This window comes from Marmota flaviventris, chromosome 13, assembly GCF_047511675.1.
Source record: "Marmota flaviventris isolate mMarFla1 chromosome 13, mMarFla1.hap1, whole genome shotgun sequence".
NCBI lineage: Eukaryota > Metazoa > Chordata > Mammalia > Rodentia > Sciuridae > Marmota > Marmota flaviventris.
The window spans coordinates 100,304,942-100,332,859 of NC_092510.1; the positions used below are offsets into that span (position 1 = coordinate 100,304,942).

The 27,918-nt window shown below is 45.7% G+C and overlaps 1 protein-coding gene across 1 annotated transcript in view; it reads right to left on the reverse strand.

Annotated features, from left to right (window-relative positions):
* The window catches only part of Med27 (mediator complex subunit 27), a 183,424-nt gene that overhangs the window by 107,609 nt on the left and 47,897 nt on the right, over positions 1 to 27,918 (reverse strand). Inside the window, exon 3 of the mRNA XM_027942550.3 lies at positions 15,796 to 15,926. Within this exon, the coding sequence (XP_027798351.2) occupies positions 15,796 to 15,926 (131 nt within the window). The remainder of the gene's footprint in view (positions 1 to 15,795; positions 15,927 to 27,918) is intronic.

Sequence of the window (27,918 nt, forward strand, 5' to 3'; positions counted from 1 at the left end):
TGGACGTGTGGCGAGTGCTATTGAGAAGGCACTTAACAACCAGGTAGCCAAAACAACCTTCCAGTCAATATCCACTGTCGGCATAACGGGCCCACAAACAGGTGGCCATGGTGGCAGAAACGAGCAGACTGCATGAACTTGCACCTTTTGACCCATTAGTAATACACCAAGTTTTCAACTCTGTGAATATTTTAACTAAATTAACACAGGTGCAATAACATAGGTTGGGAATCATAATTTAGGGCTCATGTATAGTATAATATTAACTTACATCATAGCTACTATAATACAGTTACATTCTTACTATTATATAATTTACATATTATATGTTCATGTTTTTGTTGTTTTGTATGTAAGACAATGAGACAAAGTGGGTTAAAGCTGATTAGTTACTGATAAATATCCAGTCTGCATTATTCCTCAGGGAGGCCAACCGTCCATGTGGTGCAGGTGGACTGCTCTGGGCTCCTTCTATCCTCGAAGGCTACCCTGTTCTCTCTCACAGGAGCAGCTCACCCTCCAACTGCGAGTCTGCATTTCTGGCTCCCAGGGCCTGATTCAGCACCACCATCAGAGGAGTACTGAGAATCTCTGAACCTCCAGGAGAGATTCATACAAGATCAAGGAAGCCACTGTGCCTAGTGGACCCGTGACCATGGGATCCAATGGTCACAGCACACCCCGTACCCAGCACCTGCGGTACAGCCTGCAGACGGCACTGCCAATGCACCATCCTGGAAGTACACTCTGCAAGGCCGGGTGCCGTCCTCTAGGTACAGCACACACACTGAATCAGAAACCTGTGTACGATGCTGTGCCCGTGGGAGAAAGAACACATGGATCTGGGAGCCACGCGGGCAACAGAGTTAGAGATCTTCATCCCCAAAAGGGGCACAAACTTGGCAGAAGACATGGCAAATAACTAAGGTTGCCATGTAGGTACTTTGGGCTCCTGCTCTAGGATCCAGTGAGCAAAAAGAAGAATCAGCACCTTGCCAGAGTAACTGGCTCTGATCATAAGGAGGCTAGGCTGCTGTCACGTGGAAACTGAGAGGAGCACGTGGAGTCTTGACAATCCACCTGGGTACCCCGGGTCCACCCTGGCAGAGGAGGTGACTGGGACTCAGCCTGGAAGGGATGAAGCACTGGGTCTCCCCACTGGGGGGGTAAGACTGCACAGAATCCAGAATGGATACTAGAGCAGTGAGGCAGACCACCAAAGGCGGCACCGAACGTACACCAAGAAACAAGATGTGCCCATACTGAACAACACAGCAGTTTGACTCACACTCCCTACTTCTGGAATAAAAAGCCATTGTTAGCATTCTGGAACGCAGCCATACAGTAATAACACTGTAGCTGGTGAAGACCTGGGTGAAGACCTGGGTGAAGACCTGGGTGAAGACCTGGGTAGAGCACTCGGCCCTGGCTGTGCAGTCCTGGCCTTCCCACAGCCAGCTCCCCTAGGGATGGAGTGAGGCAGGGCACCAGGGCCAGCCTCCTAGTCAACACAGGGCCATGCTTACTGGTAACACTGGTTCCAGAGGTGTCCAGGGGTCGAGGCTCTGTCGGGTCTGCGTGGCTGTCCCCTCCCCCTGCCACACCCACTCCTGCTTCCTCCCTTCCTCTCACAGGTGCTCACCCCTACCAAACACATGCACCCCAACTCTACCTCAGCACCTGCTTCCAAGAGCCTAACCCATGACAGCTGGACAGGAGGCACCTCTACTCTGTACAGCTGACACATGCAGCTTCTGGAGTGCCTGTGCCAAGTCTGAGTCCTAGCCACACCACTCCTGGGCTGGGAGACTCTGGACACGGGTGAGCCCCAGCACCAACCCAGGTACGGCCGAGTGGCTTGTAGACTCTTGCTGCCTGCCCTTCTTTGAACTCTTGAGCCTCTAAAGCTGGTCTCACTGGTAAATCAGAAAGAGCTGTTCCTCCCAGCTGGTGAAGGGCATCCTCTGCCCACAGCAGTACTCCCAGGGCGGAGCTCCAGGCCAAGCCTGGACGGCCCCTTCCTCTTGCAGAGACCAGGGGCAGGGCTGGCGGTGCCTGCTGGGCTTGCAGCCAAGCCTCAGGAAGCAAGCGATGTCACACTTAGGGACATCTAAGAACAGCAAACTGGGTGGCAATCCCATGAGACCTGGCAAAAACATCACCTGGAAACAGGCAGACATCAAAGAATTCCTGCGCTCTGGGTCTCGGCTTTTGTTTTGTCCTCTTCCCACTCCGTCTCACCCTCAGGTTAGAGACGGTGGCAGAGGAACAGAACTATGAGGCTCCAGTCCTGGCTCTGCTGCTCAAAATCTTGAGAACTTCTTTGAGAAGCTGTCTGTTCCCTTAGTGTCCACAGCCATGAACTGCGGGGAGAAAGGGGGTGCCTCCTGGCTCTCCCAGGTCTGGTTTTCGTGATACCCTGATTACTGTTCCTCAACAACATCAGAAGTTCCTTCAGGTGAGGACAAGGCCACATACTGTCTAGATGTCCCCTGAATAGACTACACTGAATTAATTGGTCATGGTGGACTTTAAATTCCAAGTGTTCCTTTGTTAAAAATAAAAATCTTTTAAAAAAAAGGAGAGGCTAATCTGTAGGAGCCCAGCCCAGCCCAGCCCGACCAGCAAGTGCTATGTAAAGTCAGCTTTACCCGCCCACAGTGGGGAAGGGTCCCTTTTAACTAACAGGACGAGGTCTGGAAATGGATGAAAAGGAAAAGGAAATTTGTAGCTTTAATTTGCTTAATATACTATGTAGTTTCAATTTTTTCCCCCAAAATGCCCAAGTCCACCTCACCCTCAAAATCTATTTTGTTGGATGCTAAAGAGGGAAGGAAAGGAAAGCTGTGAGAGCTATTGTGCTTAGGATTCATCCTGGCTTAACAATGTGATAAAAATGAAATGAAATTTTATATTTTAAGACTGTGAGAGACTTATAAGGACATTTTCTTTGGAGCACTATGATACCTTTGGTTTTCTTCTTTGGGGACAGTAAGTCCCCAAAATCTAACTCCCTGTATGGGAAGACAGGTAGCTACAAAGAAAGAAAAATCTCTGGAGCCAAGAGTTACATTCTTCTAAAAGATACACCTGGGATTGTCTTTACTGGGCTCCAAAACACAGCAGGGGATTGGGGGGGGGGGGGGGTCAGCTTCACATCCATAATGGAGTCTCCCCAATGTGGGAATGTGTCCCTAGCCCAATCCCTAGAGGCGAAGGTCTTTTTGAGTTGAAGTCTGGCTACTAAAGGTTAAAAATGAGGTTCCCAGAAGGCAAGGAGGAGTGGGGGAAGTGGGGAAGAGCGGTCCTTCCCGTGGAACCCAGAGGCCTCGGCCTTCCTTGCCTCCCCAGCACATCCCAGGCTCTCTAAGGGAAGGCTTCGTCATCACTGGAAACCCAGCACCTAGCACTGTGGCCATCAGGTTTTATTTGTTGAGACACAAAAATGAACAAAAGCAGAGCAAAATGCAAATAAATACAAACAGCCTGAGTTTAGACCCCAGTGGTTCAAAGATGAGCATGTACACACATAGATGAATGAATGAATGAACGAACGAACGAATAAATAAATAAATAGATAGATAGATAAATAAATAAATCGGGACAAACTAATTAGAAGCTGGTCACCACCAACAGGCACATGCAGATCTACAACTATCATAGCCATATAGGAAGGAAGGTGACATAGTTTAGAAACACCACAAAACTGAGTTTGGGCTCCTGGATGTTCAGTCTGTACCACTTCCTCTGCCATTCCCCAAAGCAACTGACAGAATGATGAGCCACAACAGGGACTCACCAGTCAGCTGACAGATAATAATTTGATAACTGGCTCTGCATTAGGGCATTTTTTAAAGCCTTCAAAAGAAATCCTGAAAATCCACATTTCCCAAGTGTAATTTCCTACACAGTAGGCCTCAATCTTTCTTCTGCACATCCCCAAAGGAGATGATATAGTAATGGCAAACAAGCATGCGAGAAGGTGCCCATAAGTCACTGAGCAAATGCATGCTGGGGTGCATGTTAGGACCACTGGAGACACCACGACACGCCCATCAGAACGTCTGACATTAAACAGATGGACACATCAAACGTCGGTGAGGCTGTGGAGCAAACTTCACCCCTGTGGTGGGAGTGTCAAATGATATCTCCTCTTTGGAAAACAATGTGGCAATTTCTTAAAAACTTAAACATACACCTACTATATGACCTACACATAATATTCCTGAGTATTTATCCAAGAGCAAGGAAAACACATTATCATACAAATTCTAGTCCATGAATGCTCATACTGGCTTTACTGTATGCAATAGCAACAGCAACCCAAATGTCCACCAACAGATGCAGGTATAAACTGGGGAATATCTACTTGGTGGAATACTATATAGCAGTAAAAAATGAAAAGAAATGATCTGCCAATACATGCAACAATTTTTTGATGAACTCAAAATGTATACAGAGCTAAAAAGCCAGATTTTTTTAAAAACTATGTTTTTTTATTCCATTTACATAAACTTCTCAAAAATGCAAACTAATCTATAATGACAAAAATCCAATTAGGGATTGCCTGGGGAGGGAGTAGAAGGATAATAATGGAGTATGAGGCAACATCTGGGGTGACAAATACACTAGTCATCTTGAGTACAGTGAGCACGGCAGTGGTTTCACAGGCTTCACAATTTGTGTTCTTGAAATGTATGCAATTTATTGTATTTTTTTGAAACCTCCAATAAAGCTGCTAAAACATACAGTTGTAAAGAAAAAAAGAATACACATCAGATCTATAATAAACCAAACTGTGCGCGTCTCGTTTACGTATTTTCAAGTATCCATGCTTAGAGACACTTAGTTAGAAGGACGTAAGGATTTTTTAAAGGACCCAGCTTCCCTCTGCTGGCTGGGCTACACAACCACCCATTTCTTCTCTTCCTTCTCCCAGTAATGGCCAAGTGATGTAATAACCACACCAGACAGCTGATATAAACAAGAACATACTGGAAGGAAGGAAATAAGCAAAATCTCACAGGTCTGTCCTCTTCCGGGATCATAGCTAAAGCTAGTCAGGGAAAGGCTGGGGCAGGCTTGCGGAGGAAGGGGCCCAAGCTCCACCTTCCTTGGGCCTTCAATTCCAGCAGGTGCCCATCTGCAGCTGCAGGACAATATGCTCTGCCAAGCCCCCCGCCCCGACTGCCGCCACCCCAACAGCTCCCCATGAGGTTCCTTGTTCCTTGCAGCTGAGGCTGGGACCCATCGGTCCAGAGGATGCCTAGCCTCCTGAAAAGAGCTGTGGCTCCCACATCTGGCTGGCTGGTCCCTTGACTTGGGAGCCAGAGGGTGCACTCAAACCCAGGTGAGAGAGTGATCCTAGAGTGGGGACAGCCTGAGTGCTCATCCCAAGGGCCAGCCGGCCATTCCCAAGGCCCTCACCACTGCCTCCCTACAGAGAAAATGACCAGTACTTCCCACACTAACAGAAGCTGGAGAGAGATTCAACGCCTCAGCAAGCTACAAATAAGTAGGATCTGGACTGAAAACAGCGTTCTCATGTTTTATTATTAAGAATTCTTGTGCATCGGCCAGAGTGCTGCAGAGTGACTGTAGCCAGCAGGCCAAAGCCTGTCTGCCCAAACACCTCAGCCAAGAGCCAGAGCCACTTTCTACTCAGCGCCTGTCCTCGCGTTGTTGCCAAGATCACCGTCCCTGAGAGGGCTTCCGGAATCTTCCAGCACAGGCAGACAGAGAAACTGGCTCACAGTGCCTTATTCACTTGTGATCCTAAGTAGATCTTGAGGCTAAAATGGTGGGAACACACCATTTTAGCCTCAAGAGACAGAACACACAAGGGGACCACCCAAATCCCCCTCCACTCCAGGGAAGAAGGAAGTATTTTTTTAAAGAGTTTCCCTCACAGCGGAGTGGCAAGGTTGAGATATTAACAATCCCAAGCTGGTTCTTTGTTATGTAAAAAGGGATTTTAAAAAGGACCCAGCTTCCCTCTGCTGGCTGGGCTACACAACCACCCATTTCTTTTCTTCCTTCTCCCAGTAATGGCCGAGTGATGTAATAACCACACCAGACAGCTGTCTTCCTGGATAAAATCCCTTTGCAAAAGAGAAACACAATTAGAGTGCAATGAAATATCATTTTTAAACTGATTCTACCGGCTGCCACATTTGACTCACTGCTTAATGGCTGGGTTCTTTATTACAGATTTCTATTTTGTGCATTTTCTTTTTAACTTTTAAATTTTAGTCTATGTCATGATGGGTCATGAGACAGACAAAGGACAGGTCAGCTGCGAGTGGGGGCTGTAAGTGCCTGCAAGGCCGGGTGGGGAGGAGCAGGGCCAGGTGCACAGGGCTCTGCCAGTCTCCTCTTCAGTCTCCCCTTCACAGTCTCTGGCAGGATGTATCCACTCCCCAGAATTCTCCTGCCAACCCTACAACTGTTCATTTCCAAACCTCTACTTCATTGACCACAATCCAAGTTCCAGACCTATATTTTTAAAAACATTTCATTGTGAAAAAATTCCAATCCAACAGCCCCCTTCTCCTTAACTCTTCTTTCCGCTGTCCAGTCCCCGCAGTGAGCTCCTGGTCTGAAGGAATTTTCAGGTAGACTGCGGTCTCCTGGCATTTGTGTTTAAGTCACCCTTCATTTACTAAATAATGGCCCCAAAATATAAAAGTAGTGGCACTGGCAATTTGGAGATGCCAAAGAGAAGCTGTAAAGAGCTTCCTTTAAGCAAAATGGTGAAAGTTCTTGACTTAATTAGGGAAGGAAAAAAAGGTATGCTGAAGTTGCTGAGCCCTATGGTAAAAAATTCATGCTAATTTTGCTGTTAATTTGTTGTTGATCTTTTACAGTGGGTACTTTATGAACTTTATCCCAGATATGCAGATTTTCAATGACCACAGTTTTATACTGACTGGTTTCTGTCATACACAGGGGGTCTTGGACATACCTCCTGCAGATAACGGGAATCCGTGTAGGCACAAAAATCGATAAGAGAGTCTGTGGGACCCACGGTAGTGTAATAGCAAAATACAACATCACCAAGACCCACCACAGTAATGTCCTTGTTATCCATTTTCAGCAATCAGCCAATGTTTTAACCGTACTTCCCTCACCCAACACTTCCAGGAAGAAGAGACCAAACTGTTGTAAAGTCAATCTGGTCTGTCGCATCGGTTCACCCCAGCTTTAAGGGCACCTCAGTCTGTACTGCTTGAAGCCAAACTCATTCTCTCTCATCTGTGTACACACAGGAGTTTCTGCACCTTTAGATTCCCAGGCTGGTTGAGCACATACCTGGCCTACAGGAAGTACGGAATAAATCCCTTCAGAGGGACACACACGCACACACACACACACACACAGAGTGGGGGACCAGGCAATGAAAACCAAAGGTCCAGAAAGGGGCAGAGATGGCAAGTCAGGGTTCAGGGCTTCTCCCTTCATGCCACCTCTGAGCACAAAGGAACCAAGGAACCCCTCTGGCTGACACAGGGGAATAAAGTTCTCCTCTTTGTCTAAAAGTATTACAAACCTGAGAGACTGGGTTTCAGTCTTGGCTATTAGTCGTACAGAATGTGGTTCTCTCAAGGGGAGGAAAGTCGCTTTTACAACATATATGCTAATGAAGCACAACGATATACAGCATTTAAAACAAAATGTCCCCATATTTATTCTCCATAGACAGATTTTTGCATTAATATTTATGAGGGATTCCTCATTTTATTTCTCCCAGAGACTCTTCTCTTGCCCAAAGAGAGGGGATAAAAGATAAGTAACATTAGCCAATTATATTTTAAACAGCTACAAAGGACTATCTTATTTATCTGCAACCTGCCACTTGATTAATCCTCCTATTACACCACTTTCCACATATCCGCCCTGCTCAGGAGCAGCTCTCCCCAGGGCAAAACACCCCCAGGCTCTGCCTGATTTTCAGGCCCTGCCCTCTGCAGAAGCCACTGAGCAACTCCCTCCATGCTCAGTCCACAGGAAAGCTCAGCACCAGGGACAAGCCTGCAACTCCACAGCCTCACCCGTGGGCGCTTCTGCCCGTCCAATGACACCTGGAGCCAGCCACTCACACACTTAACTTCCATTGCCTAGGAGCACGGTGAAGGCACACCCAAAACATCCTGAAGAAAGATGCCCTGTCCGCAGCAGCCAGGCAGCGGCATGGAAAGGAGCTAGCTTTCAGGATTCATTTGTTCAGCCAACAGGTGTGCACGAGGGCTGGGCAGTAACAGTGCCCACAGCCCTGGTCATCACGCTCTCAGGCTACCAGGTCGTGGGCAAGAAGGGCAAACGCCATGCAGAGACAGTGTTAGAGCCACACAGGGGATGCGGGTGGGGGAGGCAGGTGAGGGAGGCGGCCTCTTCCCTCCCTGGCGCTGGAGCACTTTCCCTTCCCCATCCAAGGTGGATCTGGAGAGACACTGCCCTCCTCCACAGGCCAATAACATGAGGAAATGAACACATAAAAAAGGACATTTCAGCCACCACTACTGGGCATGTCTTCTCCGGGCCCGCAAATGAGAAACTCTCTAAGGAGCAATGAGGACAAGGCAACACTGGAGCCTGGACGAAGGAAGTCTAGCCTCCACCCCCCCACCCCAAGGAAACGCCGCGGGAGTCTGCTCCAGCCAACAGCAGTGCGAACAGCAATGAAAGACAGAGAGCAGGAGATGGGGCCTGGGCAGTTAACTGTTACAGTCCACCCGGCAAGGCTGTTCCGCTGGGAGGCTGAGCCCGCAGGTGGCTTCAAGGGACTCTGGATACCAGAGGTTGACCACACAAAATTTCCTTCCATCCTGTGTAGAGATGGCCCTTCACCAGCTGCAATTTTAGAACCTGAAAATAACAATACATGGTATAATTCCTATACCCTTTTAACTTCTGTACACAAACCGGCTGAAACTAATAGGCAGAAAATTATTCTGTGGCCAAAAGAGGGCTGCCATGAATAGCAGGGTTTAAGATTCCTAAAGAGATGACTCCTGCTGTCTGAGCATTCCTATTCCAACTCAGGACCTGAACAGACATGGATAACTTGTTCTGAGATAAGACTGGTATTCCTCACCATTCCTGGAGACGGCTCCAGTCTTGTAGGAAAAAGATAAAAGAAGCACAGAGTCAGATGCTTAACTGTGACCGATGTTAATAAATGAGCTTTGGTAGTGTCAGTTATTGGAAACTGATCTCTTCCTTATTAATATGGTCCCGCAATGGAGAGCAAAGATCTCTCCATGTTCTAGAATGCAAACAACATTTTAATCTTTAATTATATTCTCAATTTCAGCTCTTCTGGAGAGCTACAGCCACCTAGGCTGAGGATTATTTCTTTATTACACAGCCTCTCCGTGGTATTTAATGAATATTGTTACTTAATACTTGCCAGTAGGGGAAAGAAGGACTTAGCGAATTTCCAAGCAAGTTTTGATGACTTTTTTTTAAACCTCAGACAACTTAGGACTGCACAGTTCTCTCTCTCCTCTGTGGGACATCAGTACAGGCAAAACACCTGCTTGTTCCCCACTACACTCAGGGCTGGTCAGTCTGGGTGACAGGGCATCCCTAGACGAAGGGGCTTTGGGAAGCCGGGCTCTGCACGTCCAGCTCATGACCAGGACCGGGTGCACTCCTGGGTCGTGCTTCATTCACTGTTACTTTGCTCGGGGGCACATGAACTCACTCTAAGAAAAAGAGAAGCCAAATACTCTCTCCACGTTGCTATCACCAAGTTGATGCATTTGTTATAAATTAATCACTATATACACACAATTATTCCCTCAATAAAGTATCAAGTCACAGAAAAACAAAGTATTCAAGAAGAAAATCAGTCCCTCAAAACCCGTGTCCATCCTCTCCATGTAAATGGCAGTCCTGTCAAGGAGCCTGCATTGGAAGCTCAGAACGCGGAGCTTCACACCAGTGTAGCTGAGGGGGGACAACCACAAATGCAACTCCTCAACAGGGCTCAAATCAGGAGCAGAAAAGATAAAGAAACAGTGGTCAGGGGGGACTCCAGGCCTCTGGGTGTCCCGTCGGCAACTGCCTGCCTTGCTCCTCTCTCTAAAACCAAGAGCCCTGAGCAGCTCCCACCGCACTCACGACTTGCACCAAGGACAGGCTCCCGCCACTGGGCTCTCGTGACTCCCAGTGGCTTCATGTAAAGCAAAAGACAGTACGAGCCTCTCCTGAGCAGAGCAGCAGTCCCCACATATGTTGGAGAGGATCCTATCCATCGCCTCTGCCCAGCGTAACCACAAGTCCATGATCTTCCTGGGAATAGTGCAAGGCAGCGGCACAAGATGCACCTCTTGCAGTTAAACTCCCAGGGCCAATCAGTGGCCTTCCGAAGGCAATCTTTGCTCCAACACCAGGACCCCAGGTATGAGTGCCACCTCATCACTCGGGGGCTCCTGCGTTGGTGGCGCTTCCTCCCAGCGATTCTTAACAGAGCATGCCGCTTTGTGGTGGTGCTGCTGTTACTCAGAACCGAGGTGGGCCAGACAGGAACCAGGGCGTGAAGACTGCCTCCAAAGGTGCAGATCCAAACATGGAGGCAACGCCACCAGTGGGGTCAGAGAACACGGAGCAATAAAACAGGAAGAGACACTGACGTGTCAAGAAGCAGAAGAAGCCAGAGAGCAACACGACACTCTGCACAACTCCACCAGTGCAGCATTCTAGAGGAGTCAAGGCGAGGGACAGGGAGAGATTCAAGAGTGGTGGCCTGGGGGGTATAAACTAGAGACAAGAGGTCAACGACTTCAAAGAGGCTTGCTGTGAAGAGGAGGGGAACGAGGTGGGAGCTGACAAGGGAAGTGGGATCCGGAGATGGGGATTCTTGCAGGAGGTGGACTGTCTACTCACAGGAATGATCCAAGAGAAAGGACAATGACCAACGGGAGAGGAGAGAAAAAGAGGAGCAATGGGGAAACAGCCCAGAGCAGCCGAGGGATGGAGCTCAGTGGACAGGAAACGTGGACAGTCCACCCAAGTGACTGCGGGTAAGCGCCCATGAAAGAAAGCGTGCCTTTGGTTCAGCAGGAAGGGGCTTCTCCTGGAAGACAGTCACACAGAAGGAACTGCCTGTCTCAACTTCCAGGGCATGGGGACAGTATTCTCTAAACTAACTTCTGAAAAACTATTTTTCTCTCAAACCTAAATGAAACCTAGGTGTGCAAAATAAGAACAGAGAAGAACCTTTCACTTCTGCTGCCACTGAAAGCCTGCTCTACCAGCTGCTGAGACCCAGGAGACAGAGGCCACTCAGGCTGGCCATCTCCATCAAAACCAACATCCCATGTTAACACAGAGCACCCCAAAATCATACCAGAAAGCTGAGGCTCTGAGAGACAGCACAAGTAACACAACCCAATCTGGCAGGTATTATATACCCAGATATCTGCAAACACAACTTACCGATCAATCTGATAAGCCCAGTTCTCAGAGAGGCTGACCTTGACCAATGAGGGTCAGAGGCCCCGTGAGGTTTACCCAGCAACAGGGGAGACAGGCTCTGCATGCAAAGACTTGTCCCGCCTGCAAGACTAAGGAACACGTGAAAGGGAGGGTGCTTCATCGGTGGCCCTGAAACTAACACACTGCAAAATATCTTCCATGGTGAAACAACACCTTTATCTTCTTACAAGCTTCTTTGGAGGGGAAGAAAGATATGGATCATTAATCTCACAAATCAAATCATCCTATGGAACTCAGGGGGGAACTGGAGTCTTCAAAGACTCCTACAGTTAAAGCCAAGTGCATTTGAAAAACGAACGTATCCTACAAATCTGCGTTCCCCCCACCCCTGTGGTCTCGCCACCCCTGTGGTCTCAGCTCAGCCAGGCAGAGCTGGGGAGGGGCCAGGGCTGGGGAGGGGCCGTGGTGTGCAGGAGCACCTACAGCACATCCCTGGCTTCCTCTATTGCTTAGAAATAAACCTTTCCTCAGAATACTGGGGGCTATGTGAGAAAGCTTGGAGCTCCCTCCACAAGATAAAGCCTCCATCCTTCCCAGGGGGGTGGGGGGGAGAAAGCTGGCAGCGGCGGCCAGTCGGGCTCCCCTGGTGTGTCTCCTGTACCCTGCATGGCCATCCTAGGCATGGGGTCCATCATTAGGACCTGGCCTTTGCTGTCATGATGTCCTGCTACTTGTCTGTTCCTCAGAGCTTCCTGAAGGCCAAGATTATTACATCTTTCTGGGAGGCCCGCAGAAAACATTTACTGAATAAACACGCAAATGGGGCTGGCCAGCTCAGCCAGTCCTTCCCTGAGCCGGTTCTTCCAACGGGGGAGCTCAGCTGGCCATTGCAACTAGGTGGCTTTAAAGTATGTCTGCACATTTTCTGACACTCTTTCTTCAAAAGGAGAGTTAACGCCCCGCCCCCTTTCAATGTCAGTAACACTTAATGGCTCATTTTTAATGAAGAGAACAAATGCAAGTGACCCGTGTGTCTTCTGAGGCTAGATCATGAAAAGGATGGCCTCCACCTGGTTCTCTCTGGCTGGGCTTGCTGCCTCTAGAGGATCCAGCCGCCATATCACAAGGGTGCTCAAGCAGCCTGTGGAGAGGAACCACAGTCTCCTGTCAACAGCCGGCACCAGTGAGCAACCTGGGAAGCAGAGCTTCTGACCCAGTTGAGTCTTCTGAGGACTGTGGCCCTAGCCAGTTCCCCACAGCAACATGATGATAGACTGTGGACCAGAACCACCCAGACAAACCATCCCAGAGTACTGGTCCACAGACACTGTGAGAGATAATGTGCACGTGGTTAAAATGCTAAGTTTGTGAGCAATTTGTTCTGTGACCACATTTGAGAATTTGGGTCTTTTAAAGGGGGTTCAAGGAATTTCCTTGAATTTAAGGCGTTAACGTCAGGTCTTATCATGCTTATAATAAAAATGTTGTGATTAGGAATCTATAGAATACAACCATAACCCCACTAGCAATACGCAAATTCTAAAATCCCACAGATCAAATCATGCCACCTTAGACTAATAACTACCTTTGAGAATATTTATATTACAATATAATTCTTTGGGATTATATTGTAATATAAATATAGTTTTCAAAATCATGTATATACAGAAAAAAGTCTGGAATTAATATCTACTGAAATTTTAGTAAGAACTTTTTTAGGATGACATTAGCTTTTTTCTTTTTTATAATCTTTGGGGTTTTTTAAAATCTACATTATGTATATATTACTACTATTTTATATATATATATATATTTTTTTTTTTTTTTGAACTTTAAAAAGGGTTTTTGTAACCCAGTAAGGCCAGTAGCTATATGGAATTTCTAGCTAATATCAAACACAAAGAGTAACACACAGTAGGTGTTCAACAAAAGTGCAATGAGAGTCTTAGCTGTACATCCTGCCACTGGATGTTAGTTTTATGAAGAGACTCCAGGATAATGTAAGCCCCAAAAACTGCAAGATGTGAAAAAGCAGCAGTCAGTTTTCATAGGAAATAGGTGACTAAGTATAGGAAATCATTTCACTGTTGTATTCTTAGGACACACACAGTAACTACTTTTCTCTTTGAAACTAAGTATTTTGAGTGATTTATTATAAATTTATAATGACAGTTGTGAATACCTCTCTCTCTTTCTTCCTTTGGCATCAGAACAGAGTCTGTTGATTGCCTTGGTGCTTAAAATAGTTTCTAAGTGTCCTCATAATAGCATGTCACCTGTAAACAGGTTTCAAGCCAATGCAAATTAACAAATGGTGAACAGATGGACTAAGAACTGACTTTTGTCAAGAGAGTTAGCAACAAACACTTTTTGGCTCCAGTCTTACGGGACCATTAGAAAGTCTTTCACTCCTCGCCAACATCTTGCCTCAATAGACAATCCATGCATGGAAAGTGACAAGTTACAAGGCCACCAGACTTCAGAGAGCTGCAGGTTGAGCTGTGCAAAACCCCCAGACCAACACGTAAGCAACAACAGAGTGCAACGCTCCTCAAGAAGCTTTGGGCTTCTGTGGTCAGCTGCTTCTTTTTTTTTTAGAATTTTTAATATTTATTTTTTAGTTCTCGGCGGACACAACATCTTTGTTTGTATGTGGTGCTGAGGATCGAACCCGGGCCGCACGCATGCCAGGCGAGCGCGCTATCGCTTGAGCCACATCCCCAGTCCCCAGTCAGCTGCTTCTTGAGAAATATGGCACCCAGCACACACAACACTCGAGGACAATTTGCCCAGTTCCCTTGGCTGTGTTCATCCTGTCCAGGAAGTGAACGCAAAATGTGGAGGAAGTCTGGAGAGGTGTACATGGAGGTAGAAGAGTGCATTCCTGCTGGACAAAGGCCCAGGAAGCATCCCTGGGGGCCACCCCAGCTCTTCCCTGGCCTTTCCTCCCAGGTGTCTGCCCCGGGTCATGTCCTGAGAGCCCTTTTTTGGCTACTCTACTTCAGCACGCTCCCCCCTCCCACACCTTGCTCTTCTTTATTCCCTTCCACTGATTATAACTAGAAATTATGGTGCTAACTTATAAATTTGTTTAGAGTTTTTTTCCTGTCTACCCCCACTCCCATACCACCACCACCCACTAAACAAAAGAAGACTGGAAGACTGTATCCATCTTGCTCGTGATTACATCTCCAGAGCATGGACCATGCCCCAGCACACAGTAGGCACAATAAATATTTGCTAACCAAGCAGAAAATAAATGAGATCTTCAGTAAGGGCAAACTATTAAGTCTTCTATGCAAATACTCCTTTGGGCAGGAAATGTAAAAATGTAGTTTGTCTTTTAGTTCATAAGCAAAAGGGAGTCTAAGGACAGCAGGACAGTTGAGGAATGTGCCTGAAGTCTATGCCCAGCCTTCTGGGGGGGTGTGGCCCCTCTTTATCAGCAAGGACTGACAGCTGCATCATGAAGCAATCCTTGGAACACATCTCTTAGGGCTTTTGATACAAAATAACTTAACAGGTAAACGGATGAAACAACATGGCATATTCACAAGAAGACATAGCAACAAAAAGTACAAACAGCCTGCTGAATCTAAAGATATTGAGTGGAAAAATATGGATACACTGGTCCCAGGCGGGCGCACCTCAGTAGCAGAACACTGCTCCTCATGCACAAGGCCCTGGGTTCAATCCCCAGCACAAACACAAGCTGACAGAGATGCCATGTTGTGCGGCTCCGTTTATATGAAGTTCAAGGGTAGGCAAACTGTTTCAGAGGCCAGGCTAGGGAGGAAGGCAGCACAAATACGCTGGGAACAAGGCGAGGAAGGGGCCCTTCCAGCCTTCTGGCAGTGGTAGTACGTGGAGGTCCACATGTGTGAAAGAACTCACAGAGGTGTGTGCCCTAGGAACCTCGCTGCACCTAGCGCAGAAGGGCACATGGTCACTACCCAAAAGAAGCAGCAACCCAACTGCTTCCAATGCCAGCTCTAGCTGATTCTCTAGGCGTTCCTCAGCTGTCTCCTTTGTCAGATAAGGACAAGGGTAATCATATTCGGCCAAGTTTGGGACTGTGATAAGGAAACAAATGAAATGATAAGCTATGTGTCATCTAAAAGTCTTAGAAGGAAAGGTCACATACAAAACATGTAAACTACAAACTGCATTACAGCTGCTTCATAAAGATCTATGCAAAGGATGTTACCATAGCACTTGGTTTCTATTTCCACCATACTCCTTTTTTAAAGAAAGAAACAATTCTGAAAACAAAAATAACTTTCCAGCAGCTCAAAACAAGCACAATGTCGAGTTCACCCAAAAGGAAAGTTATTTTCCAAACCCATCACTCACTGAGGTGGCAGGACCAGGGTGGTGGGCTGTGCCTTTGGTCGACGCTTGGCAGACACTCCCATCTGGTTTGCAGACCGCTTCAAGGACTGCTGATTCAAAAGGCCAGATGCCAGGCCTGCATGGTACTGCAACTACAGAGAAGAAGAAAACAAAGGGGGAAGGAAACAGCATCAGACCACCAAACGACACAGTCCCAATCTGCTCCACCAGTTCAGGAATATCATACCCAGCTACCAACATGCTGCTGCAAGGAATTTTTCCTAAAGAGAGAAGTGCATTAATAGAAAAGAAATATGGATAAGGTTGCTCATGGCAGCATTACACAATGATGAACACTGGACTCAACCAAACTGTCCAACAGTGAATTGGGAAAGCGGTTAAAATGTCAAAAGAACTTTACAACATCATTTTGTGGAATTAAAAATAATTTGCATGTAAATAGACACTTAAAATGCTATCAGTATATTTCTAAATACTAGTAGGAATTGGGTAATTTTTCTTTATTTTTCACTCTTATTCATATATTTTATGGAAATAATTTTAAAGCTTATGTCACTTTAAAAAAATAATAAGAGTCCAAGGTTTCCCTTAAAGACAGAGTTAGTTCTGAGAACTCATGTTATTATCATATCTTCCATACAATAAAAACCACAAAACTCGTAGCCTATCATAGTGAGCCAGGAACACGCAACCATCACACACTCAAGTGCCACGCGGCTACTGTTTTCATGGTTAAGGTACCAGCATCAATCAGAAGGACAAACTCAGGACTATATCTGACAAAATGTATACAAATAGAGGCTCGTTGAGAACTGGTGAAGAAGTCAATATCATCTCCACTTACCTATGACTGGAAACAAGTAGCAGGGAGGAAGCACATACTTTAAGTGGGCTCAGTGCCAGCATCCTTTGCTTTATTCCTGGACAAACTGCTGAGCTCTGAAGTTACAGGACAGATCATTTTACCCTCTACAGTATTTCACCTTCTCCATTGGAAAAGAGAAATGACACTGCCTAGTTCTAAACCAAACAAGAAATTTTAAAAAATCCACTTCAAGATAACAGTTTGTGTAAAATGCACACATTTTAAGTGTACAGTTTGATAAGTTTTGGCAGAAGTATTTATCTGCATGACTAACACCCCAAATCAAGACACAGAAATCTTGCATCACTGCAGAGAGCTCCCTCACAGCCCCATGCAGCCAATCCCCCAACTCCTACCACCAGGACCTATGGATTTATAAAACTCATCATTCTCACTAACTGCCAAATAAAGCGTCTCTCCAGCTTGATATATAATGATGACTTTTTAATTCTGGGCTTTGTATTTTAGATTGTAAGAGTTATCATCAACTCTTCACAATAAAATCAGCCTTGAAAGTTGTCCCAATTTTGAACAGATGTAAACAAAACACTCAAATGTGCAAATGTAAAGCTATGAATCTGGACTGAGACCATTTATAACATCCAATGTTTCCTCCTCTCTTCTCAAATTAAGCAAGATCTTTCAAACATATATTTAGAATAAAGTAAGTGTACAAAGAGTAATTCATTCTAAAATTCTGATCAATTTCTTTTCAAACTGTTCTTCCTAGGCATAGATTTTCTTTGTCGTGTCAGCTACTTACAGCTCATGGTAATGAAGCTGCTGACCACCACATATAAAGGGCTGGGCCCTGGATGCGAAGGGTAATAACATTCTAAAAAATAAATGGCCTCACCTAATGCCACTGGGCTGCACACAAACAGAGTGAAGAAAACAAAGCCAATTGAAATGATCTGCTCCTTGGAAGTGGCTATAAAAATGAAGATACCAGTGACCCAGCAAGACTGAAACGGCTGTATTTGGAGCATCCATACTGCTTCTTAACAGGCTCTTGATTTACTTGTTCGATTTGCTGTGCAGTCTATGGCTGTCCCACACAAGACAAGGATATATTGCCTTCATAATAAAAATAGAGCTCTTCTCAGGATAGAAAAGGGGGGCATAATTTGCCTCTAACAACTCATCTTAGACCAATGAATTTTGTTCAAATTTGGTTTTCTCCTACAGATTTCTTAAATGGGAAATCAATGGAAGCAAGGGACAGCACAAGTTTGAAAGACAATGTTTCAAAATGTCAGCTGCCTGGGTTTCGATCTTCCCCACCAGAATTTGCAATGAGTGCAATATGCATGGGGCTTTATGGAATTTAAAGGGAAAGACGGCTTGGCAGGGCCCCTCCTGGCTCAAGAAATCATCTCTCCTTTTGGCTCTCCTTTATCCATGCAAACTCAGCCATTCCACTCCTGCTGACTTGGAGAGGAAGAGTCCTGCAAACTATGCAGAGTGGCAGGGGGATTTTGCCCACCTGGCATCATTTGAATCGTCTGCTCAAACAAAACACAAAAGAGCAGAACTATATGCTAACTGCATCTGCCTTTTACAGGGTTCCTGTGCAGCCCACCATCTTGGAGGCGCTCAACCACAGCACAACTCCTGGAGCCCATGTAGGTGGAGGGACGTCTCTTCCCCCAGAATGAAACTTGCCCTTGCAAGCTGACTCATAGTGATTAAGTGGCATTTGTTAATCATATATACGGATCCCAGTTTCCAGGAACACAGCTCCAACTGTCAAGATCTATAAGGGGCCCATTAAATATTAACCGGACCACCTTTATAATGGGAGAAAAGGTCAAAGTTAATAAAACTGACAGGCAGCTCCTGTCCAACAGGATTTATACATTACTCAAGCACCTAAAACTCTGTTCCATGAAGCTCAGTGTAGATCCGAAGAGAGTTTTGGAGAACATTCACTCGGCTCATCGTTCTAGAACAGCAGAAGGGAGCTCAGAGGGAACCCACAACCAGCATTAGGAACATATCACTCTACAAAACAGTGCCATCAGTTTCCGATTACAGGTTCTGTAATATTTTCTATAAAAATACATTTCAATAAACAATCTCCTCTCCAAACGTCTGTGGCATGGAAACAGCTCTATTTCAAACAGCAACTGCTAAAGTTCTAATGTGATTTTCTAATCAAGATCATTTCACTAGCAGCAAGAATAAAAGAAAAGAAAAGAAAAAAAATAAATCCATCTATTCTTTTTATTTTTTTCACTTCCTACCACTGGGGAGACAGGGTGTGTGCATGGCGAGCAGGACAGGGTCTTTACTCACCACAGGGCTGCCACACCATGGCACCAACACCCCAGAGCTCTCTGGAGTTTTGAGAGTATTTCTCCAGGTACAGTTCTGCTCTATTAATTTCAGCCTTCTATTTTCTATGAATGATGTAGAATTCTTCCATCAGTTCTCAACCTAAAGCCTTTTCTAATCAATTATATCTACTTATCCCCTCAACACCTAGGAAAATTTCAACACCTTATAATGACCTGAGGGAAAGACCAATTAGAATTAGGAAAATCTTGGTTTACTGGGTATTTTTTAAAGTACTGCTTGGTGATACTAAGCATGTGAGAAGCTCAAAGTGTCATCAGGTAGGGTCTGTAATATTTTCTATATGCCCAGCCCGCGAGCCTACACAAGCATCCTCTTGAGAAATGTGCTCCTGGGCTTTGCTACTAGTAACTGCTATGTGATCATACATCTCACTTCCTCTTCTAGAAAACAAACATTATATTTTCCTCAAGAACCCATTAAATTCTAAAATTGAATTCCTCCGTGTTCCTAAAAAGGGCATTAAGCTTCACCATAAAGAGGTGAAGTGATATCCCTACTATATTCTTATAATAAGCTTAATACAACTTCCCTTGGGCAGCCTAGGTCTTTACAGAATCTTCTTGAAAGAGTCTAAACTGGTCTGGGGTGTGCTCAGTGGCAGAAAGCTTGCCTGGAATGTAGAGGTCCTAGGTTTCCATCACCAGCACCGCCACCCCTCCCCCCATCCTCCACTTCAAAAAGAAAGTCTGAGCTCCTGGTGTCAAAATTGGATTGGGCTGGGGATATAACTCAGTTGGTGGAGTGCTTGCCCCCACCATGCACAAGGCCTTGGGTTCAACGCCTGGCACCATCAAAAAAATTTTTTATTAGCTTTAATAAGCTATGAATTATAATTAATGACATATACTGGAAGGAAATATGACAGAAAATGATAAAAACAGCATTCAAATGCAAGTTCCGGCTAAAATTTCAGATTCAAAATCAAATGAGCAACAAATTATTCTCCTTAGTTAGTTCTCCATTTGCTTGTCGGCCACATTGCTCTGAATGCTTCTACCTGCTCCAAAATAGATAAAGAAAACATTTTCATTTTCCAATGAACCTAAGTTTAAAAAGAAATTTGTCATGTTCAATATGCTAATTAAGCCAGTGGCATTCAATCAGGCCCAGTACTTGGAGGTGATGTGCATGCTGGAACCTCCCAGGGGTCCATGCCATAGTGTCTCACCATATGCAACATCTTTCTACCGGTGCCATATGGCCGGAATCCCACTTTAAGAGAATTTGACATTCAAAAATCTCAAAACTTATAAACCAGAGCGATCAAGATCTGATTCTTCCCACTATAAAAAAAAAGCATTACTTCCTTCTCAAAGATTCACCAAAGGCCTTCTTTACAGAAGGGACAAGTGGGGGTGCTGGAAGAACTCTCCTGACCTTAAGGTATGTTTCACTTTATTTTAAGAATTCACTTTATATATGTTTCTAAGAACATTAACAGTGCACTGGTACTGCCATAACCAAATCCTATGGAAAAGAACAGGACAGAACTAAGCTCTAACACACTGTAGGAAGCTTAGATCAGGGGCCCTCGGGACAGAAAAAAGAAATCAGGAGGGCAAGGACACCTCCCACCCCACCTCACCCCCAGTCCCCCCTGTAAGTCACTCTGGGCCAATTCCCTCTCCAAACACATAGCTCCTATTGTCCTGGGATGTGGGACAGAAGAAAGGTAGCCTGTGCTATTTCCTTGGCCAACAGTGACACTGGCCACCCAGGAAGACCAGGAGAGTGCAGACCTTGTTATTGGTTCCTCTGTGATCCCGCTGCACACAGTGGGCTGCACACAGTGGCTGCTAGGCAGACTGGAAGGTTAGTCAGACTGCCCGGGCCTGGCCTGGCATTCTCGCCCATCTAGAGAACAGACTTGCTCCATCCAACAGTCCTCTTACCATTGGCCTCTTCCAACATCGGAAAAGGAGAGAAGCCAACCCCACCCCACTCATCTCCATTTTACATGAGGAGGCTCCAGCCTTAAAGAGGTCATTGCCCAAGGTCACACACATCTGAAGGAGGAGGTGGGCCACCCAGGACTCACCTCACATGTGAGGAACTAGCACCTGTCATGCCCACTTAAGCAATGACACCTGGTGATTCCTTCTGGACAGGAAACTACATCAGGTGAGTGTCACTCACTCTGGCAGCTCTTGTCTGTGCCCTTTGCCTGGCCTCTCGGAGGCCCTGATATGCTGCAGGCTCTCCCCACTACCAACTGCATCAGGTGCAAGGTGGTGAGTTGGCAGAAGTTTTTGTTTTTAATAATTCTTCAGATGTTGATGGACTTTTATTTTATTCATTTATTTATATGTGGTGTTGAGAATCGAACCCAGAGCCTCACACATGCTAAGCAAGTGCTCTACCACTGAGCCACAACCCCAGTCCCTTGGGAGAAGTTTTAAATCTCATTGTTTTAAGGTCTTATTATTCAGCATTAAAACCTTAGAGAAAAAAAATTATGAAACCATAGGAACTTCAATACTATCAGAAAATCTAAATTCTACTCTTGGCTGTAACATATTCAATGTTTTTAGCAGCTTTGATGATGCTTCCTAGTTATTGTTCTAAGACGGGGCAACTGTGGTACTGCTAATGGGCTGTTTTTACTGGAGAATTTTCTTTGAGATTTCATATTAAACATAATGATAGCAACAAGCAAGGACATCGGTGCCACTTTGCCTCTGCAAATCAGTGACCAAAACAGCTCGCTGGTACAAGTCCACTGAAAACACTTTCAAGGTCCAGCAGAACACGCAGAAACCCATAATCACAATCTAAGAACATGTGACACCTAGACTGATGCACGCCACACACAACTGGGTCAAGTCACCCTGCACAGATGTGTGTGGTACACTGGGGGTGACAGGGGGGTGGTGCTAATCTGAAATTCCCATTCAGTCATTATTTCCCCAAGCCATTAGATTTCAACTAGAACCAAGATTCGTGCAAAACCAGGAACACTTCGTCACCACTTTGAGTCGCAAAGACCTTTGCCCCTCATTACTGAAACACATTTTGTTTCCAGCTAATGAGTAAGAGCCCTGTATTACAATAAAGCTCTGGTTCCTTTTCTGAGAAAAACTTTAAGCAAAAAAACAGGCGAGCTTGCCTGGTATTGTCTGTGCCAAGGAAAACAACTACAGAAAGATACCCAAGTCTAATTGTTTTGCTTAGATTTTAATCTAAATACCAGATAATGATATTAGCTTGATTTTTTCTTTTATCTCCCAACACTTCTTTCAAATAGCCAATAGTTGTTTAAAAAAAAAAAACTCAAATCTGAGCTTGTATGGGTAAATAATCTTTTTAGTTGCTCAAAACAGTACCAATAAACCATACAAAGGAAACCTCCAATTTATTTGCCTATTTGTTCTCCACTGGGAAGCTGGGTTTGGGGCCCTTCAATTACCATGAAAGCAGGACACCCAATCAGGGCTGTGCTTCCTTGCTCAACTGTGGCATGATTTACTCAGTAAATGCCATCTGGGTTTCTTTTCTTCCTACATATTAATCCTCAAATGTCCAAACTTCAAAAGATACTAAAGAAGTAAACAGACAGCAATCTTTTCCTTGCTGAATGGTGACAATGTTTAGGTTGTGCAGAGTTGTTCCACTGGAACTTCCCTGAGTTCACACGTTTATTAATAGGTCTTTCTCCACAACTGCTCCTGTTTACACTACAGCTGTAGCATGCTATCGTGCTTCCAAAATGCCAATCAGCTAGGAGACACATCACTCATGTAGCAGAACAGATTCATTAACAAAGCAAACTGTGAATGTGGCTAAAAATGGAGGAGCAGCCCTTGTGAGATGTCTGTACGGGAGAGAAAGCAGCCTAAAGAGAGAGGCAAGAGCAGGCAACACAAGAGAAGATCAACCAGGGGACCTAGAACCCTGTCGCCCTGCCCCACATCAGCCAGCCCTCCTTGTCACATCAGGCTCTCATCAAGGTGCCCCACAAGGTCTCAGAGAGCAGCGTCAGCCCAAAAGAAAGATCACTGGACAGCAGCCTAGTGCTAGGGGCTGAGGATTCTGTCCCCGTTAAACTCTCCTGTCAAAGGACAGTCCCCAGTGAGATGGGGTTTGGAGTGGCGTTATTTGGGAACTAACGTGGGGGTAGATGAGGTCTTATTCAAAGAGGAAGAGGCCAGATTTCTTTCATTCTAATGGGGTAAGGACATATCGAAAGGTGGCAGGCTGCAAACTTGGAAGAGGGCCCTCACCAGATACCAAATCTGCTGGCACCTTGATCTTGGGCCTCCAGAACTTGGCCTCCAAAACTGTGAAAAACACATGTAGCTTATGCCACTCAGTCTACTCTATTTCTTTACAGCACCCGACCCTGAGACACGTGGCCACTTAGGAAAATGCAGGCAGGAAACGGGTTTATAGCAAAATTTGACAATGCAGTCATAAGAGCACTATAAGGGATCACTGAAGGGTGGTGACAAGGATGAGGGTAACTCCCCTGAAAAGGGACAACATGGCAGGCAAGTTTGTATGTACACCTATGAGAGGAAGAAGTCCAAGTAAGATGAGACATCAAGTCCCCACTGCCAATAAGCCTGAACCACCCCAAAATAATCACCACTGACATCTGAGACTTCTGTACCCAAGAAAGGGGAAAGCATATATGATGCTTCTCTGTTACTGATCAAAGACCAAAGTAGCAGGGAAGAGGACACAACCAGAATTATTCCTAGCTAGACTGCCAGAAATGCAAAATACTAGTTTTTTTTTTTTTAATTTTTGTACTTATAGATGGACAGAATGCCTTTATTCATTTTACATGGTGCTAAGGATCAAACCCAGTGCCTCATACATACCAGGCAAAAGCTCTGCCACTGAGCTACAGCCTCAGCCCATACTAGTTTTTAAATAAATAACTTAATGCCTGGATCAACAGTGTGAGAGCAAGTTTACAATTATGCCCAAGGTCCCTTCTGACACTGAAATGCTATGATAGCATAAAGATTCCTCTATGAAAACGCACTGTGGACTTGACTTCCCAGTGTAAAAATCAACACTGGTGGAATTCAAATGTACTTATGAAATGCAAACATTTTACTAGTCACCACAAGTCCCCAATGAAGGCAGCCAGCGAGAAGGTTGAGAAAGGGCCCTGATGGTTTCTGGTACAAAAGCTGCCCAGGCGCTCACATGGTGATCCGTGTAGTACTTTGTTATTCTTCCCCAACACTTACAGGTGAGGCATGGGGAAGAACCAGCATTCTAAATAACAGATCTGACCCTGGATATTTTTCCCCAAAGAGAAAATAAGAGTTTTTCAACCAAGAAATGAGTAAAATGAAAACCAATGGACATTTCTACATCTCACGAATTCTAAGCAATGATCATTTGCAAAGTTATTTAAACTAGTAAGCATGATTTTTTTCAAAAATTACCAATTTGATAAAAGTAAAATTATAATTAAATTATCATAAACTTCTTCTTTTATGGGTAGTGCAAGGAAGGGATGGCTCCCTGGGAGCTAAGAATGTGCTCTATGGGCCTCCTGGTCATTTAGATTTCATGGGGGAGCTTCCTGAACTCCTTTCCTCCAGGGTCATAAAAAACCTGCTTCTTCTGCTTGAAGCACTAAGTCCAGGTGTCAAATGCAGCCCCACCAGCTTCCCCACCTTCCCCCCATAAACCCAGAGTCCATTAGGAGGCAATGGCTCAGGTCAGGGATCGGATGGACACTCCTCCACCCCTGGTAACTGGGAACAGGAAGCAGGAGGCGGTAGGCAAGAAGGAAAGGCAGTGCAGAGAAAAATCAGACAGAAAGAAGGGAGCCAGAAAGCCACCAAATGGGAAAGATATACAACTATGATATCAAAACAGCTGGAGGTAACAGGTAGAAGTGAGAGGACAGCTGCTTCACTTGGAGGCATGCAAGGCCAGCGACGGGAGAAAGCACTTTTTTATTGATCATTTTTCACAACTGCAATATTGCTTCAGGAAAATGGAAAATGAGGCCTGATGGCTCAGGACCACCAGGAGGCACTGGGTGCAAGGAAGCAACTGCTTCCTCTGCACTCTGCCAGAACACAGCAAAGGCTGAACTCAGGGGCAGTGAGCTGGCCAGTTCCACAAAGGCCACCTCAGGTTCCTTCTCCCATCTGATCCCGGTTCTTCATTAGCCCCATGAGAAGAGCTATGTCTACCCAGCAAGCCCCGAGTGTTGCCATGTTTACTGAGCACACTGCTTGAGGGGACTTTAAAGGGTTTTCTTTTCTTTCTATCCATGGAAGAAGGCACTGCCGGCCTCCCTTCCAGGTGCAGAAGACAAAGAAGGGCTGTTGCTGGATGAAGTAATATGATGTTCACCAAAGCGCCCAGCACAGAGCCCAGCACTCTACAGGCAGGCACACCAAAGCTGCTCTCGTGATCTTCAGGAGTGGCCGTGCCCAGAAACTCCCTCCTCCAACAAAACTGATTAGAGCGATCAGTTTTTAATCAAATGTCACCCAAAACATGTCAGATAATAAATTGGTAAGTGTAATGGAAAAATGCACCCACTGGGCCTCTGAATGAGTAGCTGTATTGAGAAGGAAATAACTCAAAATTTTTCCCACATAACTGAGGAAGATGATCTATCACATGGAGATGCTGATCCTGAGCCAAAGTCTCAATAAAAGGAGGAACAACGGCGTAAGGCTTGCAGAAAGCCCTGTGGGCACACTAAATGAAAGGTGATCCACAGGAGCAGCTGGAAGCCCCTCCAACAAACTGTGGAGGAGGCTGCTCTCTTAATCTAACACAACCTGACCACCCAGAAAACGGGCTCAACCTTGAGGCGTGACACAGTCGGGTTAAGGAGCATTTCTTACACACTTAGCAAAGTACCGGCATGAGAAGGTCAGGCCTCAGCAGACTGCTATGCATAGTCTCTTCCTCTGCAGGAAGAAACTTGAGTCCCGACTGTGACTGTGTACACAGGAGGAGGAGGAGGAAAGGCACAGGTATTGGCCTATGTAACAGGATTTTTCCATGCAAAACACATTTACTAATGATGGGAATATTTTTGGTTTAAAACAAACAATAGATGAGAGTGAATCTCCTACTGGACACTCAACATGACCTAGGCAGAGGAGGCGTTCTGCAGTTCTCAACTAGGAGTGTAGGTGTGTAGTCATCTGGAGACACAACAGAGGCAGGCCACTCCACTGCCCCAAGCCACAGCTCTCTTCTCTCACTGTGGTGACACTGCTGCTCAACACTGCCGACTGCTCCAGAAGAACCTGGCGCATGAGGAGTGCTGAGTAAAGTGGCTGCGTGAGGACACGATCGAGGTGTGCGAGCTCTGGGTGCCGTGACCAGGCTGAGGCTGTCAGGCCATTAACAACCAGGCCGCGCCAATAACCAGAAGGCCTTGCTTCTGAAAAGTACCTTAGGACTTAGGAGCCTGGACCCATCAAAAGCAGGTCTGTCCGGGCACAGTGGCGCACGCGTGTAATCCCAGTGACACAGAAGGCTGAGGCAGAAGGACTGCAAGTTCAAAGCCAGCCTTAGCAATTTAGCAAGACCCTATCTCAAAATGAATCCATAAAAGGGCTGGGGATGTGGATCAGCAGTTAAGCACTCTTGGGTTCAACAAATCCAGGTACAAAAAAAAAAAAAAAGGTCTAATTTTGATGGGCTTGAGGGAAGGGACGCACATGGGATGGCTAGACTGTACAGAGCTGAGCCCCATACTGCCCCAGATGATGAAGATGACCATGACACTTGGCAGTGCTATGCAAACTTTCTAAAACCTGCTGTGAAGAAAAAAAAAAAACAAGCAACCAAAATGAGGATCAGCAATAGCCAATGGGAAGGTCCACAAAGGAAGATGAATAACACATCTGTTACCAACCACATTCATCCAGAGAAGAGCTTAGATATTGGGAAGTAGCCTTCTTTGGCAGAAGTGAGAAGATAAGAATAGGCAGTCGGTACCACAGCTAATGTTTCATTTTGTCCATAACACTTAAAAAAAAAAAAAAAAAAGACTACTTTTCTCTTTAAGTGCCTGGGAGGTGAGAACGGAAGCTTGCTCAACCAGACACCTTCCCAAAGTGCCTCCTGCAGGGCTGACTGCTGTGCATTAGAGCAAAGCTTCTGTATCTGCTTTACTCCTCTCCCAACTGCCTGCCACAGGAGCCCCAGAGGTCAAACAGTCTTGGCACCAGGGGCTATGTAGGTGAGTGACAACTATCTGCAAGAACAGGATGCTGTGATGGAGTCAGCGCTGCTCCTAGAAGGCCCCGGCCTGCCTAGAACATAAGCTCCCTAGAGCAGATCCGCCCCCAGTCCTCACTGTACATCCCAGTGAGTGAAACAGGGTTTGGCCTAAATGACAGCAATGACATGAGCTGCTGCATACACAGGGTTCCTGGTGAGCAAGCCCCTAGTCTACTTCTTTTAATTCAATTCATCTGTACAACTGCTTTGTGAGATTAAGTGCTACTGTTACCATCTCTATATCATTGATGAGGAAACTGAGGCACAGAAAGCTTCCTGGCAGGGTCAGGACTGGAATCTGGACAGCCTGGCATCAGGGTCCCTGCTCTGCAAGCACTACACCTAACCAGCTATCCAGAACTTAGTATGCTCTCAAAAACAGTCTTTAATTAAATGAGTCAGCAAATATCTGTCTAGTGGGAGGCAGAGGAGATATGAAGTAAGCTTCAAAGTATGTTAGGAATTTAAATTCTGAACCAGGGGATGGTAGGGACTTAATGTCCCTCTAGTTACTAAGTTAGGTCTCAGGGTACAAGAAGTCACACTCATGGCGCTGGGATTGTGGCTCAACAGTAGAGTGCTCGCCTCACATGGGTGGGACCCGGGTTCAATCCTCAGCACCACATAAAAATAAAGGCATTGTGTTGTGTCCATCTACACCTAAAAAATAAATA